The sequence below is a fragment of the Loxodonta africana genome, chromosome 3, assembly GCF_030014295.1.
Source record: "Loxodonta africana isolate mLoxAfr1 chromosome 3, mLoxAfr1.hap2, whole genome shotgun sequence".
In the NCBI taxonomy this organism is placed as follows: domain Eukaryota; kingdom Metazoa; phylum Chordata; class Mammalia; order Proboscidea; family Elephantidae; genus Loxodonta; species Loxodonta africana.
In genome coordinates, this window is record NC_087344.1 from 75,860,094 (window position 1) to 75,878,290 (window position 18,197).

The 18,197-nt window shown below is 39.1% G+C and overlaps 1 protein-coding gene across 8 annotated transcripts in view; it reads left to right on the forward strand.

Moving 5' to 3' along the window:
• The window catches only part of MACF1 (microtubule actin crosslinking factor 1), a 257,548-nt gene that overhangs the window by 202,768 nt on the left and 36,583 nt on the right, over positions 1-18,197 (forward strand). For all 8 annotated transcript variants that reach the window (XM_064281771.1, XM_064281766.1, XM_064281767.1 and 5 more), the window contains 19 exons: positions 2,532-2,691; positions 3,042-3,368; positions 4,333-4,417; positions 4,941-5,182; positions 5,846-6,052; positions 7,547-7,666; positions 8,130-8,237; positions 9,135-9,353; positions 10,344-10,547; positions 12,251-12,482; positions 13,151-13,377; positions 14,384-14,506; positions 14,605-14,706; positions 15,343-15,444; positions 15,556-15,729; positions 15,819-15,974; positions 16,115-16,312; positions 16,876-17,004; positions 17,693-17,866. In XM_064281771.1, coding sequence (XP_064137841.1) covers positions 2,532-2,691; positions 3,042-3,368; positions 4,333-4,417; positions 4,941-5,182; positions 5,846-6,052; positions 7,547-7,666; positions 8,130-8,237; positions 9,135-9,353; positions 10,344-10,547; positions 12,251-12,482; positions 13,151-13,377; positions 14,384-14,506; positions 14,605-14,706; positions 15,343-15,444; positions 15,556-15,729; positions 15,819-15,974; positions 16,115-16,312; positions 16,876-17,004; positions 17,693-17,866 — 3,289 coding nt within the window. The remainder of the gene's footprint in view (positions 1-2,531; positions 2,692-3,041; positions 3,369-4,332; positions 4,418-4,940; positions 5,183-5,845; positions 6,053-7,546; positions 7,667-8,129; positions 8,238-9,134; positions 9,354-10,343; positions 10,548-12,250; positions 12,483-13,150; positions 13,378-14,383; positions 14,507-14,604; positions 14,707-15,342; positions 15,445-15,555; positions 15,730-15,818; positions 15,975-16,114; positions 16,313-16,875; positions 17,005-17,692; positions 17,867-18,197) is intronic.

Here is an 18,197-nt window from a genome sequence, read left to right on the forward strand (position 1 = left end):
TCCCCACTTTTAAAAATAAATGCCAGCTCACCAGAATTGTGAGGTTGGCATGGGACCAGGCAGTGTTTCATTCTGTTGTACGTAGCATTGCTATGAGTTGAAACCAGCTCAACGGCACCTAACAACAACACAACAATCAGAAATCAGTATGGGAGTATTAGAATTGATCATTTACTATTGTATCCTTTAAGTTTTCTAGGTAGCCAACAACAATTTTCAAATAATTCCCTCTTCAGACACTTCCACCTGCCTAAGATTGCTTATTTCTTATCTGAGTTGCAATTAATTAATAGACATTTATTAAGATATGGCTTGCCCATATTAGTGGGAGATACAAAAATGAAAGAATTTAACTTATTTTTATTTCCAAATCCACGCTGCTTTTTTTTTCTCTCCCTGTTTATTTCTGTTAATGGTACCACTAGCCTTCCACGTAACCTAGGCCTAAAACCTCACCTCCATTTTTTTTTTTTTTTTTCCTTCTTTTCTCCCCACATCTATTCGGATGCTAAATTCTGCCCACTTTACTTCTACGGTGTCTTTCCTACGCATCCATTTCTCTAATTCCCACTCTCCTACTTCAGTTCATGACTTAGGAGCTCTCCCTTGGTCTATTGAGGCAGCCTCCTAACTAATCACTCTGCTGCCACACCTTTCCCACTTCCCCTCAGACCTTCCCCTCTTCTCATCCCCAGCCTTCCCATCCTGCTGTAGGCAGACCTTTTTGAAGTATACCTCTGGTCATATCTTTCCAAGCTCAAAAACATTGAAATGGCTCCCTGTTGCCTATAAAGTAAAATCTTAACTCTTTAATCCAACTGATATTCAAAGCTCTCTACTATTTGATCCCAACTTATTTTTCTTAGTTCCCACTATTCTTTTCTGTACTTTATAGGCAAAGTTAAGTATATTCTATTCTTCAAAATCTTCTGTCAGTTCCCTAACTCTGTATCTTTGTTGATGGTGTTGCATCTTCCTTGAAATGTCTTTCTCCCATCACCCCGTCTCCATCTCCCCTTTTTCTAGGAAGCTTTTCTTTATTCCCCAGCATAAAATAACTTCTTCCCTTAATTGCCATGTCTCTTTATCTGTACTGTGTATTATGACCATTACTCTTTGTTCTTACCTCTGTGGTTCATAAGCCCATTAAAGTCATGATTTTTTTTTTTTAACTCTTTCTTTCCACCCTACCCACTTCCATCTTACCAACCTAACAGTTTATGGGCCAATATACCGAGGGCAGTTTCATTTGTTATAGACTTTGTAAAGATTTTTATTTGGATTCTTTAATGTTGAATTTTTTATGGTTCTAAATTATTTTAACTCTTCTTTTTGCTACCCCAAATCCTATTACATTTATCTCTTCAAACTTTCAGATTCCAAGATCAGAGATGAGGCAGAAAGATTTGGAAATCAGAGGCAGTTTTCAAAAAAATGAGATTCAGTTTGATTATAACCTTTCCGATTATGTGTTTTAGAGTTACATTAATTGAGGATCTGTTTTGAAGATTGGCATAAACAAACTAGGAAATTCTATACTTATATTGACAATTAAAATTGGTAACGTCTAGAAATAGGTTTTTTTTCTATTAAAGCATAATTAAATTTTTTTATTAAAATCATTTCTTATTAAAATAAAGTTGCCAGTGGTAATCACCATAGGGTGGGCCTTACCCAAAGTAGGTGTTCAGAAAAGGTTTGTTGAACTCAAGTGCATCATATACTCCCCGGCCTTTTCAAATGACATCATTTAGTCGCTTATACTCACCATTATGGCCTTTCATTATTAATCTGTGTGCTGATATGATTCTATGGTGGTGTTTTAGTTTTTCTGTCTCTTTTCAGGCTGCCTCCAACATCCAGGCTTCTTCTCTTCTTTGTAATTCTCTGCTTTTAATCTACAGAACACTTGAAATCCAAGTTTAGTATGGATATTAAATAAGAGTTAAGATCCCAAATAAAGGCCATCGTTCTTTTGACTGGCATTTGTGTTGGCAAATTCAGCCATTCTGAGGTCATTTTTTGCCTTAAATTTTGATTCAAACATCTGTTCTGGAGGTTGAAATTACTAGAAGCCTGATTTCAAATACTCTCCTCTTCACTCACAAGTGAAGGTAGCAGTGACAGAGAGAAAAAGAAATGAAAAACTTTATTTCAGTCATGTGTTCAGATGATGCATGCATTATATTCCATTTTGATATGTTTATCAGTGTGGTGTAAGGAGGAAGAGCACTAAGCTTAGAAGATACAATTCTAATCCTCATTCTCCCATTGCTACTCCCTGGGCGACTTGAGCAAATCGTTTTTTAAGACTTCAGGGTCTTTTCTCTTTTGTAATAGTGGAGATAATTACTCTGTCACTTATGAGGTTATGAGAGGCTCAAAAACGTAATGTACCTAATGTGTATTCTGTTGACTGTTGATATTTAAACTCTACCTGGTAAAGACTGGTCTTTTATTGAATATGGTACAGTATTATAAGTCTTAGTATGACTTTTTGTCTGAGCATCTTGTTCTATATATTTGTGTAGGCAAAAACAGCTGGAAGATATCCTGGTTCTAGCCAAACAATTCCATGAGACAGCTGAGCCTATTTCTGACTTCTTATCTGTCACAGAGAAAAAACTTGCTAACTCAGAACCTGTTGGCACTCAGACTGCCAAAATTCAACAGCAGATTGTTCGGCACAAGGTAGGAATGTAGTTATGATACGTGAAAACACGGAACTGGACCAAGAAACCCTAGAAATAAGAAAACTGCCTGCAGCATTCTAGATGTATTTGTGAAGTTTTTAAAAGTTTAAAATATGGTCAGTTATTAATTGCAAAAGTTACGTTCTTAAAATAAAAATAGAAGTTGACTGATAGGCTTCCATTAGGAAAAAAAAGTCATGTTTGCAATTTTTATATTATTTTTGTCCTGCGGTACGTAAATTTTTATGTTATTGTTTAATTTGTTATTTCATTTGTTATTCATTGTTTCATGTTGACTTTTCATTTCTTTTGTTTCTGTTATTCATTTTTTCCACTCCGGATTTCCAGGCTCTGAAGGAAGAAATAGAAAGCCATGCAACAGATGTGCACCAGGCAGTCAAAATTGGGCAGTCCCTCTCCTCCCTGACATGTTCTGCAGAACAGGGTGTGCTTTCAGAAAAGCTAGACTCACTGCAGGCCCGGTACAGTGAGATTCAAGACCGGTGCTGCCGGAAAGCAGCACTGCTTGAACAAGCACTGTCTAATGCTAGACTGTTTGGAGAGGATGAGGTGGAGGTGCTCAACTGGCTGGCTGAGGTTGAGGACAAGCTCAGTTCAGTGTTCGTAAAGGATTACAGACAGGATGTCCTACAGAAGCAGCATGCTGACCACCTGGTATTCCTGTTTTCCATTCTTACTGGTTATGTTACTAGTTATTTTGTAGTTTTGATTCATGTTTCTCTTTATTTTTTTCATTCCAAACACATTCACTTTATTTCATACACAAGTGTGTAGAGACTTGGTGTTGCCCATTTTGATAAGTCTTTGAAAATACTCGTATTCAACAAACTCAATCAGTAATCCTAGAAGATGGTACAGAGCAGAGTTAGGGGCATCTCCATTCGAACTCATGCTTTACATCATTGATGGTATCTGTAAGTTTCCACTTAAGCAGTTTTATGAAAGAGAACGTACTTTAACAAAACCAGGTATACTCAAGTACTGCCCGGAATTTGATCATATTGCCATAACTTTTGGAATATTTCTGGAATTTATATGCTCGAATTCCAGGAATTCTCTGTCATCTTGGTAGAAAGAATAGTTTGCCTTTTCCATTTCATTTTAATGAAATCTCTCTTTGGGGTTATAAAAATAAACAAAGCACTTTTTTACAACAGCCTAAGATTCTTTGCTTCATTGACTTCAAATACTAAGAGAGTTTTCATCTAGGATCCTGATTTAAGTCAACCGGTTCTTGCTGACTTTATTCTCTTGGACTTCCTGTCTTATTCTTTATTTTGAGGCATAACAATGTTTTTGCCGAATTCCACTTCTGCCTTTCAAGGGTTCAGGTTTGGTACCAGTAAACTGGTAAAGCTGATTAATCTTAAATTTGTTCTTATCCAGTAGAAAGGAAAGCAGGCCTTTAAGTGTCTGATTTAATTATTTTGGTTAATTAATGAAGGTAACCGAAGAGATAATGAGGAAATCAAATGTCTCATGTTTAAAAAAAAAAAAAAAACTAGACTAGCATTCATCTAAAAAGATCATCTCTTTAAATTTGGTCTCTTAAAGATCTTAAATTTCTTTCACTTTGTTTTGCCATAGTTTGGGGATTAATGCTATTCTTTCATTTCAGACTTTAAATGAAGAGATTGTTAATAGAAAGAAGAATGTAGATCAAGCTATTAAAAATGGTCAGGCTCTTCTGAAACAAACCACAGGTACTTTTGAACAGTGCATCTCAACACCTCTGTAGTCTCAGAGACAGTCACATATCCAGGGAAGTATAAGTACCGCGCATTAGCCGCTTCTTGTTGATACATGAGAAGCTTCATACTCACTGGTTGTATTACCACGTGCTCCAGGGAGGCTGGTGAACCTGTGTTCCTATTTCCTGCTACGCCTTTGAAAACCAAAAGATTTTGTTGGTCTCCCATTTGGTGATAGATGATGCCTCCCTCTTATCTGGTCCCCCCAATTAATTGATCACATCAAATGCCAGCATTCACTGAGAAATCCAGGGAACATATTGGAAACACCCGGAGATCTTAATAATCTTAGAAGTGGCTTCTTTTATCAAGTGGAAGGTTTCTCTATCTCCAGTGAGGGATGTTAAGTGATACCACTGCCACAGGGTGGGAGCATCTGTAAACGTAAAGGTCTGATTTGAAGAAAAGGGGATTAAAAGGACTCCTTCATTCCCAGATCTCTTAAATATGAATAATCATGTACTGTCTCTCACAGGCGAAGAGGTGTTGCTTATTCAGGAGAAACTAGATGGTATAAAAACTCGCTATGCAGACATCACAGTCACTAGCTCCAAGGCCCTCAGAACTTTGGAGCAAGCCCGGCAGCTGGCCACCAAGTTCCAGTCTACTTACGAGGAGCTGACTGGGTGGCTGAGGGAGGTGGAGGAGGAGCTGGCAACCAGTGGGGGACAGTCTCCCACAGGGGAGCAGATACCCCAGTTTCAGCAAAGGCAGAAGGTGAGCTGTCATCTCACACTGTGAAGGGAAAACAATCCTCTTAGAATCCTTAACTTCACATCCTTAGGTTTCATCACCAAATATCTCTACCTTAAATCTGAACCAATAATTTCTGACTGCCTCCTTTCTTACGTACGGACACTAAATTTTGGCATAGAAAAAGACGTAAACGAGGATACTCGTTATGGCCTAAAGGAAGAATATTGAATGCCAAATTTCTAGTACAAACATTTTACAATTTACCTTCATGATTCATTGTCTAGAGAGCACTTTCTGGTTATATTTGATTCTCAGGCAGGATCTAGTACAGTTCTAGACACACAGAAGTACTGTGTAGGTACTTGTTAAGTTAAACGCCTATGTTTAAAGCATTATTTATTTTTTAAATATATTTCTGTTGAAATAAGGGGGGAAAAGGAGCACTATTTGTTTTACCCAGAGACAGTCTGGCTCAAGAAGTCTTCTAGACAGTTCTAAATAAGCAGCAGCTAAGCCTAAAGTCAGGCTCCAGAATGATTGAAAAATTGGAGACAAGAAAAAATAACTGAAGGAAAGAGGTCAAAGCCCTGCTGGGATGTGCGGTAGAGATGGCACTCCACCCGCACAGCTGCTGGTGTGCTTTATTTAGCAAGGTGTGGCCTGAAAACTCTTTTCCCTCCTTAGGAATTAAAGAAGGAGGTCATGGAGCACAGGCTGGTGTTGGACACAGTGAATGAGGTGAGCCGTGCTCTCCTAGAGCTGGTGCCCTGGAGAGCCAGAGAAGGGCTGGATAAACTTGTATCTGATGCCAACGAGCAGTACAAGCTGGTCAGTGACACTGTTGGACAAAGGGTGGATGAAATTGATGCTGCTATTCAGAGATCACAACAGGTAACTTTCATAGCACTTCTGCGTTGATACCGTAAAACCCGTTGCCCTCAAGTCAATTCCGACTCATAGTGACCCTATAGGACAGAATAGAACTGCCCCCATGAGGTTTCCAGGAAGCAGCTGAGGGATTCGAACTGCGGACCTTTTGGTTAGCAACCAAAGCTTAACCAGTGCACCAGGGCTCCTAATGATATGTTAGGCCCCGTATATATAGGCTTAAGAATAAGAATGATGAAATCCAGTTATATCTGGTACAACAAACCTGTTTTGGTGATGGTAAGTGATTTGTGAGGATCCAGGTTTGATCCAGCAGTTTCAAAGTGCTTGATCACTTAGGTTAGAGAAGAATTTGGAGAAGAGAAGGCCTCTATGTGAGGCCTTGTCTTAGCTGTTCCCCTGCTAAGCAGGTGGATTGCAATTAGCGTAAATAATATCTAGACCCAAAAGTTCCAAATGCATCACAATGTTAGTTTGACGTAATCAACTGCCTTAACATTAGATAGAAGAGGGAAAGGAACCAAGAGCTATAATTACTATCAAATATGCTAACCAAAATAGCAGAGCCGTCCAAAATAGAACGCTCTCAGTAAACACAGGTGTCATATTTCCCTTGATCTTTTTGCTTCCTGCTTTCTGGAGTTATTTGCTTTTCTTTGTAGTTGAATACACCTATTAATGTTCCACAGCAGAATTAATATGGCATGACTCCTTGGGTTCATAGTGATAAGCAGATGCCTTCTGAACCACACAGACGCTAGCTCTGATTCCAAGTATATCCCCAAATGTGTCGTCATTGAGATCCCTCATCTTGGCCAGATATTTCAGTGTGAAATTTATCATGCTTGGGAGAAGCTCACTTTTTCTCCTTAAGTATTTGTGTAGGTTGGCAAAATTGAAGAGGAACAGATAAGAATTGGGGAACACTCATGAAAAAACAGTTGTGTAGAACATGTTCTTAGGTTTTCTTTGTTAACTGCATAAAGGTCTAGCTACCATAACTGTTTAAAGGTTTGGGGTCTTCTTTTGTGGTCTTATGCTTCTTCAGCTGAACAAGCATTTCTTAGTTAACTTGACTCAGCTGTTTGCTGCCGTGTTAAGTAAATTTATATTTAAACATATAAACTAGATCTACCACTGTTCATTGTCTGGGTAGGAAAGAGAATTGGCAGGAAGATTGTAGCCTTATAAAAACACTCTGATTAGTAGTATATTTCTTTTGAAAGGTGTCAGTTTCTGCTGTTGTTTCTAACTGTAGGACCACCGATTAGGTTCTGTAACTTCTTTCTAAAAAAGTTGAAATTTGATTATCTCATTTGTCTGCATCTTGATTTGTGGTTTTATGAAGTTCTGCCTGGTTTTGGCTTAATTTTGTGAGCTGTAAACTGTATTACTGAAAATTCAGGTTTTTCTGTATTTAATAAATTACAGCTGTAACAAGTAGGACCTTGGCTATATGTAACGTGTTCTCCCCCCCGCCCCCAACACTTGTGTTAGTATGAGCAAGCTGCTGATGCAGAACTAGCTTGGGTTGCTGAAACAAAACGAAAACTGATGGCCCTTGGTCCAGTTCGCTTGGAGCAGGACCAGACCACAGCTCAGCTACAAGTACAGAAGGTAAGTGTAACACCAGTGTGGCCACTCTGTCCTGAGCTGGTCAAATAATCAGGGCTTAGTGTGCCTAGGGGAGGGAGTTTCTCACTATGCTAAGTCAAGTGAAATGAGTCAGTGTCATCATGATGGATAGAAATTAATTTTATGAATACTTGGGGTGAGGAAGAGATTTTTTGCTTGTGAGAGGGGAGAAGTAGGCCCGTTAATTCAAAGTAGTTAGCAATTTAATAAAAAGCAGTTAGCGGTTTTGTGGACAATGTTTAGGAGAGGAGGTATTTTTGTAAGCTACAAGAAGACAGGCTTTGAAGATGTGTGGATCGGCAAAGTGTCAGACTTTTTAAGAACAGATGTGGCTTTAAAGCAAGGGGTTTATCATAGACTGTGTAACTTTTCACTAGCACAGGCTTAGGCAGAAGAAAATTAGCATCTTTTTACTTCTTGACTTAACTGTAGTTTACTTTTCAAGGCTTTCTCCATTGACATCATTCGACACAAAGATTCAATGGATGAACTCTTCAGTCATCGTGGTGAAATCTTTGGCACATGTGGGGAGGAACAGAAAGCTCTGTTACAGGTGAATTACATTTATTTATTCACCACACTTGTGTTCTTGTCTTGCCTACAGTGAATTAGATGCACAGTTGTGAAATAATGATTTAAGAGAGACTTTTTCTCCTAGGCTTTATTACCAGTGAGGGTGTTAAAGCCCACCTTGATGTTCTAGATCTCAGATTCCTATCCCTGTGTTCACGAATGTCTGAACAGCCGTATTACATAATGTCACAGGAATTGCTACTTACCCTTATGCCATGAGGCCTGAGCTCTGTGTCATTTTTAAGGTGTTTGTGATAGGTTTTGCAGAACCATATGCAGACTTTAATTCCTTCCTCAGGTCCTTCTAAAAGGCATACCCATTTCTAAAATGATTGCCCAAGAGAGATAGTTTGTAGACCAGTTTTGTTTGTTTTTCATAGAGAGTGTGATTAACCACCGTTTTCCTAGAAATCTTTGTATCCAACTAAGCTACTCATCTCAAACATGAAGCATAAATGCCAGGTTTGTGGAGACTTGTTTGTCAGAAGAAAAAAGAGGTGATACTTGATGGGCAGAGACTCCATCACAGCCCGTAAGGTGTCCAATCTAAACTGATTTGTTTTAATAATCCTGTGTCTAAACGCGTGCATCGTCACTGAAAGGTTAATGTTGCTGTGTTGGTCTTGTGTCGTTTTCCTGCCTTTAAAAATATTTTCATATCTTAGCAATTATCAAAATGATACATATGTATGATTGGAAGTGTTTTAAAAATCAGGTAAGTATAAAAAATTAAAATCATCTGTAATCTTAACCAGATTAATCCATATTTTTTTAACATTTCAGTGTGTATTTCTTCAGACTTTTGAACATATATATACCTACACTTTTTTTTAAAGAAGAGTTCACAGTAGTAATAATTCTTTGTTTTGGCTGATAGGAAAAGACAGAGTCTCTAATACAGCAGTATGAAGCCATAAGCCTACTCAATTCAGAGCGTTACGCCCGCCTAGAGCGGGCACAGGTTTTGGTGAACCAGTTTTGGGAAACGTACGAGGAGCTCAACCCCTGGATTGAGGAAACGCGGGCACTGACAGCACAGTTACCTCCTCCAGCTATTGATCATGAGCAGCTGAGGCAGCAGCAAGAGGAAATGAGGGTAAGGAGCATGCCGAGTTCTACTTTGTTGCAGGTCTGAAAATGAGTTCCACAACTCACTCAACAATATTTATTAATGCCCACTGGGTGTAAGTTCCATGTTATGAAGTTAATTTTTAACTGGTTAGAATTTCTTTGTGTAATAAAAATATCTATCTGAATTATTGTCTTTGTCCTTTAACGTGAATCAATTAAAGGATAAGATTATGGAGATGTCAGGAACCTGGATAATGAGCAGACGTAAAGGCAGAACTAAATAAAAACCAAGGACATTTAAAGCCTTTCTGGGGACAGGGGCTGTTGTTAGACTGGGCTGGGCTTGAGTGGCTCTTTGCACTTGGTGAGGCACCAGCTGGAGTGAGAGCCATGGAGGGGTGTGAGGAAGCCTTTGCTACATATCTTTGAGATGAAAGGGGTAATTATGTATTATTTCAGCTAATGCTGTTACCATTAAGGGCACTTCTTAAATGTTTATTTTATTTCTGGTTTATGGCTTGTGCTTAGTGCTGTCCCCATATTCCCATGAGTAGGAGATACAAACTGGAAGTAGCCAGGAGTAGGGTCAAGGAGCATTTGGGTTACCGGAAATGTTGCTATTCATAGCGTATCCTGCTTGGCTCTCATTCTGATGATGGAGACAGAAAGTTCAACCATATAAATTACATTGTACTACGTAGAGGTATTTACAAGTACAGAGGAGGACAGATAAACTGGTACAGGGGTGGAGGGAGAGTGAGAGATGATGTGCCAGGAAGGTTTCCTGGGTGATGGGTCATCCAAACTGACTTGAAAATTAGGAGAATCAGGTAATGTCAGATCCCAAGACTTAGGTGTTTTTTGTACCCTATAAATGGTGAGATGGTGGGACTTGCTAGTTTTTCACACTTCAGTCTGCTCTTCTCAAAGTTGGTATAAGCTCTGATCAAAGTATCTGGACAAATAAACTGGTATAAAAATGCTCCTATGTTTTGATCCATATTTCTTTACATAGCAACTAAGGGAATCCATTGCTGAACACAAACCTCATATTGACAAGCTACTGAAGATAGGTCCACAACTGAAGGAGCTAAACCCTGAGGAGGGGGAAATGGTGGAAGAAAAATACCAGAAAGCAGAAAACATGTACGCCCAAATAAAAGAGGAAGTGCGCCAGCGGGCCCTGGCTTTGGATGAGGCTGTTTCCCAGTCTGCTCAGGTACGTGTGTTATCTTAAACTCATATGACCTTCAGCTGTCCTTTAGCCTAAGCAAGAGGTCATCTGTGTATCAGGTATGCTTCTGTGTTCAGAAGGGTCCTGACCATTGTGCTGATAATACATTATCGATAGACTAGGAAATATTACCTATCTGTGTTTTTTATCCCAAGGAACATTGGTATACTGACACTGTAAGGAGGGTAAAATGCATCTTGGCTGAAAACTATCTCTTTTAGCAGGATTGGCTTTGAATAAACTCATCTTACGAACTCAGAAACAATGAATGTCTCTGGAAGGTCAAGTTCCTGTTGGGCCTGGTACTTTTGAGAGTTAGAATGACAGTACATTAGTCTTCTTACTCAAGAGGCCACCAGCTAGCTCCTAGTTCAGAGAGACGTGCTTGAGTGGGGAGAAATAAGAGCCGGAAAGAAACATAAGCCACCAGCAGTTCAGTTTAAAGCATGTAACTACATACTTTTCAACTAATATATTACTGTTAGTGGTACTTTTGTCATGTCTGGGTATTTTTTTTCCTATGTTTAGTCAATATTCTTGGTTAATACTTGTACTTACTCAAGTTTTTCCCCCCACCTTCCATCCCATCTCTCACTCATATTGTGGAATGTGTTACTTTGTGTTGTTGCTGCCTGCTCCTGTCTTCCCCACATCGTCACATTTCATTGTTGTGTTGACCGCGCCCACCATTACAGATTACAGAGGTAAGGTACCACTCCCGTTGGGATTAGGGTGTTCTAATAAAGCAGAGATTGAGGTCATTACCTATAAGGAAATTTCCCTTAACCCTAGTGAAATAAATATTAATTAGTACAGTTTATTATGCCAGTTTCATTGGGGGTGGAACCCAGAAATGAGGGAGTGATGGGGAAGCGATTTTGTTAAGGAAATCTCACCGTGTTTTCCTATAGGATAATTAAAATTAATAATCCTTACTCTAATTCATGAATCCAGAGTTGTTCTTTCCAGAGTTAGTTTCAGATAGCTGTTTTAGAAGACAAACTTACTTGTTTTGCTCCCTTTTGCCCCCCCTTCTCCACTTCAGGTTATAAATGAGAATTTTTCAATTGTAGTCATGTTTTTGAAAGTACCAGAAAAATGGGAAGCTAGTTGTTAATTTAAAACAAGTTAGATTTGACCTTCTGTAATTACCTTTCATCATGCCAACATTTTCCGTTTTCACTGTTAGATAACGTGGGTTGTTAAATTGCGTGCCATGATACTTTTAAACCCTTAGTCCCAAGCATATTGAGTTCCCTGTCCATTTACACAGCTGGTAGAGGGCATCTAACTTGTTGGTCTAGTCTGTCGCATGCAACTGTCATCTAAAATGTTGACACACTGACTCTCACTAGTTTCATAGTCTTGTCCCTTTCTTGTCACATTAGTTGGAATAGGAGAAATACTGTGGCAGCACTAAGGATCTGAGTTTATTTCTGGTATATTATTTAATATCTTTTTGGTTGGTAAACATTTGCATTATATTTCTGATGAGCTAGCTCTGATGTACTATGCCCAAGCAGTTTCTTAGCAAAACCCAACACCCAGCAGCCTTTGGGGTTCTTGTTGAACATAGCACAGGTTATCTTAAACAGTAGTAGGTTTATACCTTGGTCTTATTCCCTCACATTTCCCCCAGAAGTGTGATAAAATTGTTGTGATGGCTAAATGGTCCAACATTTGTTTAGTTCCATGATAAAATTGAGCCCATGTTGGAGACGCTGGAGAATCTTTCCTCTCGCCTGCGCATGCCACCATTGATCCCTGCTGAAGTAGACAAGATCAGAGAGTGCATCAGTGACAATAAAAGTGCCACCGTGGAGCTGGAAAAACTACAGCCTGCCTTTGAGGCCCTGAAACGCCGTGGAGAAGAGCTCATTGGGCGATCTCAGGGAGCTGACAAGGATCTGGCTGCAAAAGGTGCTTGATGAACCTATTTCTTTTTAAAGCAAAGCAGTGAAATAAATTCTAGGCCGTGGTTATCTCCAGCATCCCGCTGAATGTATTTCATGGAATGTAGAGGTAGTCCCTAAGTAATGAGTATTACTGAAAGTCTTCGGGAAGTCATTTAGTATTCAGAACAGATTTCTCCATTGAAACAAAGTTACAATTGGTAGTTAGATTCCCAGACCAGGCAACAAATGCTCCTTTAACCCCCTAGTGTGAGTAAAGTACAGTATCAATAGTGGGTAGAATGTAACTCACCTTTTATAATACTTTCCATGGGAAACACACAGCAAGTGCAACACAGAACACTGGAAACAAAGTTCTCATTCCAGCACCGTTGTAAATTAGGAGTTTTGTATTTTAGCAGTCTCTTTATCTTAGATGATAACATTTCCAGAGTATCTGTATAATTTCTTTATGTGGAAGACCAGCATAAAAGAAAATTGCTAAGGCAGAAATATTAATACAATATACAATATAATAATACAATATTAATAAAGCTAAGTTAGAAAACTATGAGTTTTTAGGGCTTTTCTTTAGGATAATTTCAGTGAAAAGGTCAACATTAATGGGAATTTCTGATGATGCTGATTTCAGGTACTTAGAGAAGCCCTATTCATATCTCTTCTTTACAACCCCAGAAATCCAGGATAAATTGGATCAAATGGTGTTCTTCTGGGAAGATATCAAAGCTCGGGCTGAAGAGCGAGAAATTAAATTCCTTGATGTCCTTGAATTAGCGGAGAAGTTCTGGTATGACATGGCAGCTCTCCTGACCACAATCAAAGACACCCAGGATATCGTCCATGACTTGGAAAGCCCAGGCATTGACCCATCCATCATCAAACAACAGGTTGAAGCTGCCGAGGTAAAAAAAAAAAACAGAACCCCTTCTGTTATGTGTTTGTCCTCTAGAAAAGTACTTTATCCAAGTATGTTGTGTTGACTGCTTAGCCAGCCTGAGCCTCTTAAAAGGTTTGTTTTGTTTTTTGAAGTTTAATAGGATTTTTTTCCACTTCTCAAAAAAATACCTGCTCATTATAAAAAGATTTTTTTTTTTTTTTTTAACTGTAGAAAAATAGAAGGTAGAAAAGAAAAATCAGTTCTGCACTCACCATCCAGCGATTACAATTGACAAACATTTTTCTGTTCCTTTTGGGGAGCTGTGTTGTTAGGTACCATCTAGTTGGCTCTGGCTCATAGTGACCTACGTATAACAGAACACATGTTGCTGGTCCTGCACCATCCCCACAATCATGCCTAGTTTTTACTAAATGCTTCTCTCACCTTATCCATTTAGCATAAGCTAAGCTTGTCTTGATATTATCTGTCTTATGTCTTACCTTTATTTCAGCCATTCTCTTACATAGAAATTCTCCTCCTCCTTCCCATCCGTTATTGCCAGTCCATAAACCACTTTTTAAGACCTGGTACAAAACTGTCTTTCTTCAAGATTAATAGCCTCTTTAACTCCTATTATGATAGTCTCTCAACCCTTAAGTTTGTGACTTGCATTATTTTAATATCCTTGTTGATATATTCCTTTGTAGATTGTAATCTTCTTGAAGAGAGGGACTGTCTCTTGCCTCTTTTCAGAGGATTTGCATAGGACTGTCTCCTTGATAGATGCTTAGCAAAATAAAGGGATGCACTCACTATTTGAAGCTCATTGCATCTTTCACAGTGAGAAAAATAACCATGCAGTGTCTGAAGCCTCACAGTCTAGATAGGCAGTATATTAAGATCATTGACGAGGTTTTGTGAAATTGACAGTTCTGCTCAACAGCTACTATTGACAGGGTGTGAACTACATTTACAAAGTTTGGAAAGTTCTGCTTTCTGTTTCGGCTTATGTTCTGTTCATTTACATATAGACTATTAAGGAGGAGACAGATGGTCTGCATGAGGAGCTAGAGTTTATTCGAATCCTTGGGGCAGATTTGATTTTTGCCTGTGGAGAAACTGAGAAGCCCGAGGTGAAGAAGAGCATCGATGAGGTATGGAGACATGCATAAAGAATTCAGACGAAGTGCTAGTGGACTCAGACTGAAGAGGAACATTAATTTAAGAATCTGATTGAGTGTTTTCCCTCTAGATGAATAATGCCTGGGAGAACTTAAACAAAACATGGAAAGAGAGGCTGGAGAAACTTGAGGATGCCATGCAAGCTGCTGTGCAGTATCAGGACACTCTGCAGGTGAGAGGCCAGGAGGTGATCACCACGGAAATACAGGCTCCATCTTCCCTGTGTCCCTTCCTGAATTCAGTACACCAGTGGATCACCTTTACAGGACTGCAGTGTTCTCAAACCAAAGACGGTGCTCTTTCCCCATTTCTAGCCAAAGCTTCTCACTTCTGTTGAGAAAAGCACTGACATATATCCGAATTTTTACCCTTCCTGTCAGTTTTATCATTATTGAGTGCTTATCGTGTTTGCCTTCATGGTGGCTATACAATGAAGCTAGCCTTGCTATGAAAATCCTTATTTGCTAGAGGTTCCAAACCCAGGTTATCTTAAAGCACAGCTTGGCACATTAGCTTCAGGATGTCATCAGCTTCCTAGCTAGCAATGAGAAATATTAACTTTTATTCAGATTTAGTATTTCCAGGTAGTGGTTTATTTTGGACATTATCCCAATAATCTTGGCTCAGTTCTTAAATCTCCATGTTACTGGAATAAAGACCATTATCCCTTAACCCCTGTCCCCACCTAAAAACAAATAACACAGTGTGCTTTGACTTATCTCTGCTTCTGTTAGCAGGGGGTAATGCTCATTCTCTCCCAACTCCTCATTCTTTCATTTTTGACTGTTTATTTGTGTTTTTATTTTAGGCTATGTTTGACTGGCTAGATAACACTGTGATTAAACTCTGCACCATGCCCCCTGTTGGCACTGACCTCAACACTGTTAAAGATCAGTTAAATGAAATGAAGGTTTGTATCTGGGAATGGCTTTTGCAGCTTCTGAAGAATAGCTGCTTCTGCGGGCCCTTTGTAGTTTTTAAAGGCTTGGTTCAATGTTAGCATTAAGTATGTCTTTGATAGGAGTTCAAAGTGGAAGTTTACCAACAGCAAATTGAGATGGAGAAGCTCAATCACCAGGGTGAACTGATGTTAAAGAAAGCAACTGATGAAACAGACAGAGACATTATACGAGAACCATTGACAGAACTCAAACACCTCTGGGAGAACCTGGGCGAGAAAATTGCCTATAGACAGGTAAGGCAAATTTGCAACTTGTATAAATGAACTATCTGTTGTTTTCTAGTTTCTTAACAAAAATTTCCTTTATATCTTTTTCTGAGCAGCATAAGCTAGAAGGTGCTCTGTTGGCTCTTGGCCAATTCCAACATGCCTTAGAGGAACTAATGAGTTGGCTGATTCACACTGAAGAGTTGTTAGATGCTCAGAGACCAATCAGTGGAGACCCAAAAGTCATTGAAGTTGAGCTTGCAAAACACCATGTAAGTATTTTAATTTTAATCTCTAAGCCTATTTGTTTGAGACCTAATGTTGCCACCAGAAGCCTTTTGATTTGTATACCATAGGGGATTAGGCTTGATGATAGTGATAGAGACAAATTATGTCGTTTAACATTTTTTAGGTTCTCAAAAATGATGTTTTGGCCCATCAAGCCACAGTGGAAACAGTCAACAAAGCTGGCAATGAGCTTCTTGAATCTAGCGCTGGAGATGATGCCAGCAGCTTAAGGAGCCGTTTGGAAACTATGAACCAGTGCTGGGAGTCAGTGTTACAGAAAACAGAGGAGAGGGAGCAGCAGCTGCAGTCGACACTGCAGCAGGTGCGTGCATCGTTGAAGTTAGGAGGGCAGAGCTGTGCACCTAACAGTGTTGGGAAGAAAGTCTGAGTCAGAGGAAAGCAATTTGGAATTCAAATATGTCTTGAGAAGATGGTCCATTCTATCCCAGGACTTGTCTGGAAAGAATAGCTTTTTATTGGTTTGTTTTTGGTTTTTTTTTTTTTTTTGGATTACTTCAAAGCCTAGTATCTTTAATTATCATAAAAAGTTAGTAAGTGTTCAATTATCACAAACCTTTTTTCACAAATTCAGATACTTCTTGAATCAAGTCAGATCCCTCCATGCTCAGCAGTACCTCAGGCAACTAATCAGTTCACCAGATGATATCAGACTTCTCTAATGCCGTAGCGGGGTCTGAAGGATTCACCTGCATTCTAACAGTGAATAATAGATTGGCTCCATGCTAATACAACAGCAGAACAAATTGCCTGAGCAAACTCCAAAATTCCTCCCTCAAAATAGATTCCTCATATGGTCATTTAGAAAGTTTAATTTCGAAGCTGAGAATTAGCTACTGATGTTGCTGATACATCTTTTCTTAAAAGGCCCAAGGTTTCCACAGTGAAATTGAAGATTTCCTCTTGGAACTGACTAGAATGGAGAGCCAGCTTTCTGCATCTAAGCCTATAGGAGGACTTCCTGAAACTGCTAGGGAACAGCTCGATACACATATGGTAATGGAGAATTCTTCAAACTGAGCATAAGTATCCCATATTCCGCAGCTCCTTTTTTCATTCACACAGATATATGTATCTGGCAATCTGCAAAGTCCTTCATATATACAACCTTAGGGATTGTTGCTTATCCAGGGCTTTTAATGCCTTGCCATAGGCAGCTAGTGGAAGGGTCTAATGGAAATTGGTGAGCTGGTAAATTTTGAGTTGATCAGTTGGATTGGCACTGTGACATTGACTTGAAGGTGAGAGCGTCGAGACGACAAATACATAACACAGATGTGGTTGCATTTTTAAAAGGACTACTTAGTGTGAGTTTTGGTAAAACCAGTAAATGACAGTATTTCAAGAAAATGTGCTAAGAACAAAAAGCAACATAATTTCAAGGCAAGTCCTTTATGAAAAGGGGAAATAAAATACTGGGGTCTGTTTTTTTGATCTCTGATCTTAAAGAAAAAAATTTTTGCTCTTTTCTTGGTGACAGAATTATTTTAATATTAAAGAATAGTGGGTATCATTCCACAGTAACTCAGCAGTTGAACTGAATCCAAAAGAAAGGCTTTTGATCCAAATGAGACCTTCTGGGCCTATTCAGGCTACACTACTAAATCTGCATATGGGTGTCATCCAGGGAATTAAGACCCCAAAGAAATAAGTGTTTTTGATATCTTTGCTGCTTTTCTTGTAGGAACTGTATTCGCAACTGAAAGCCAAGGAAGAGACTTATAACCAACTGCTTGACAAGGGCAGGCTCATGCTTCTAAGCCGTGATGATTCTGGGTCTGGCTCAAAGACAGAACAGAGTGTAGCACTCTTGGAACAGAAGTGGCATGTGGTCAGCAGTAAGATGGAAGAAAGAAAGGTATTGTTATAAAATACAGTGTGTGATTACAGAGCTTGAGTAGTTTGCTTGATGGTTGCATGTAAATTACCACCTTGTTTCTGTGAAGATTTTTCGAAGGCTGATATAGCAGAACTTGCAGAACTGGTATCATCAGAAATGGCTTCATACTAATCAAGCTGTCTTCTTGGCAGTTAAATTTCTGTTTCCCGTCTGTGTCAAGTTGTCTTGCTGGTACTGGGAGAGGTTCAAACCCCTGCTGAGGATTTAGTTTTCTAACAAGTTCTCTGCTGAGAATTTGTATTTCTAAGAAGTTCCCAGGAAGTTATATGTAAGAATCACCTGGGGATCT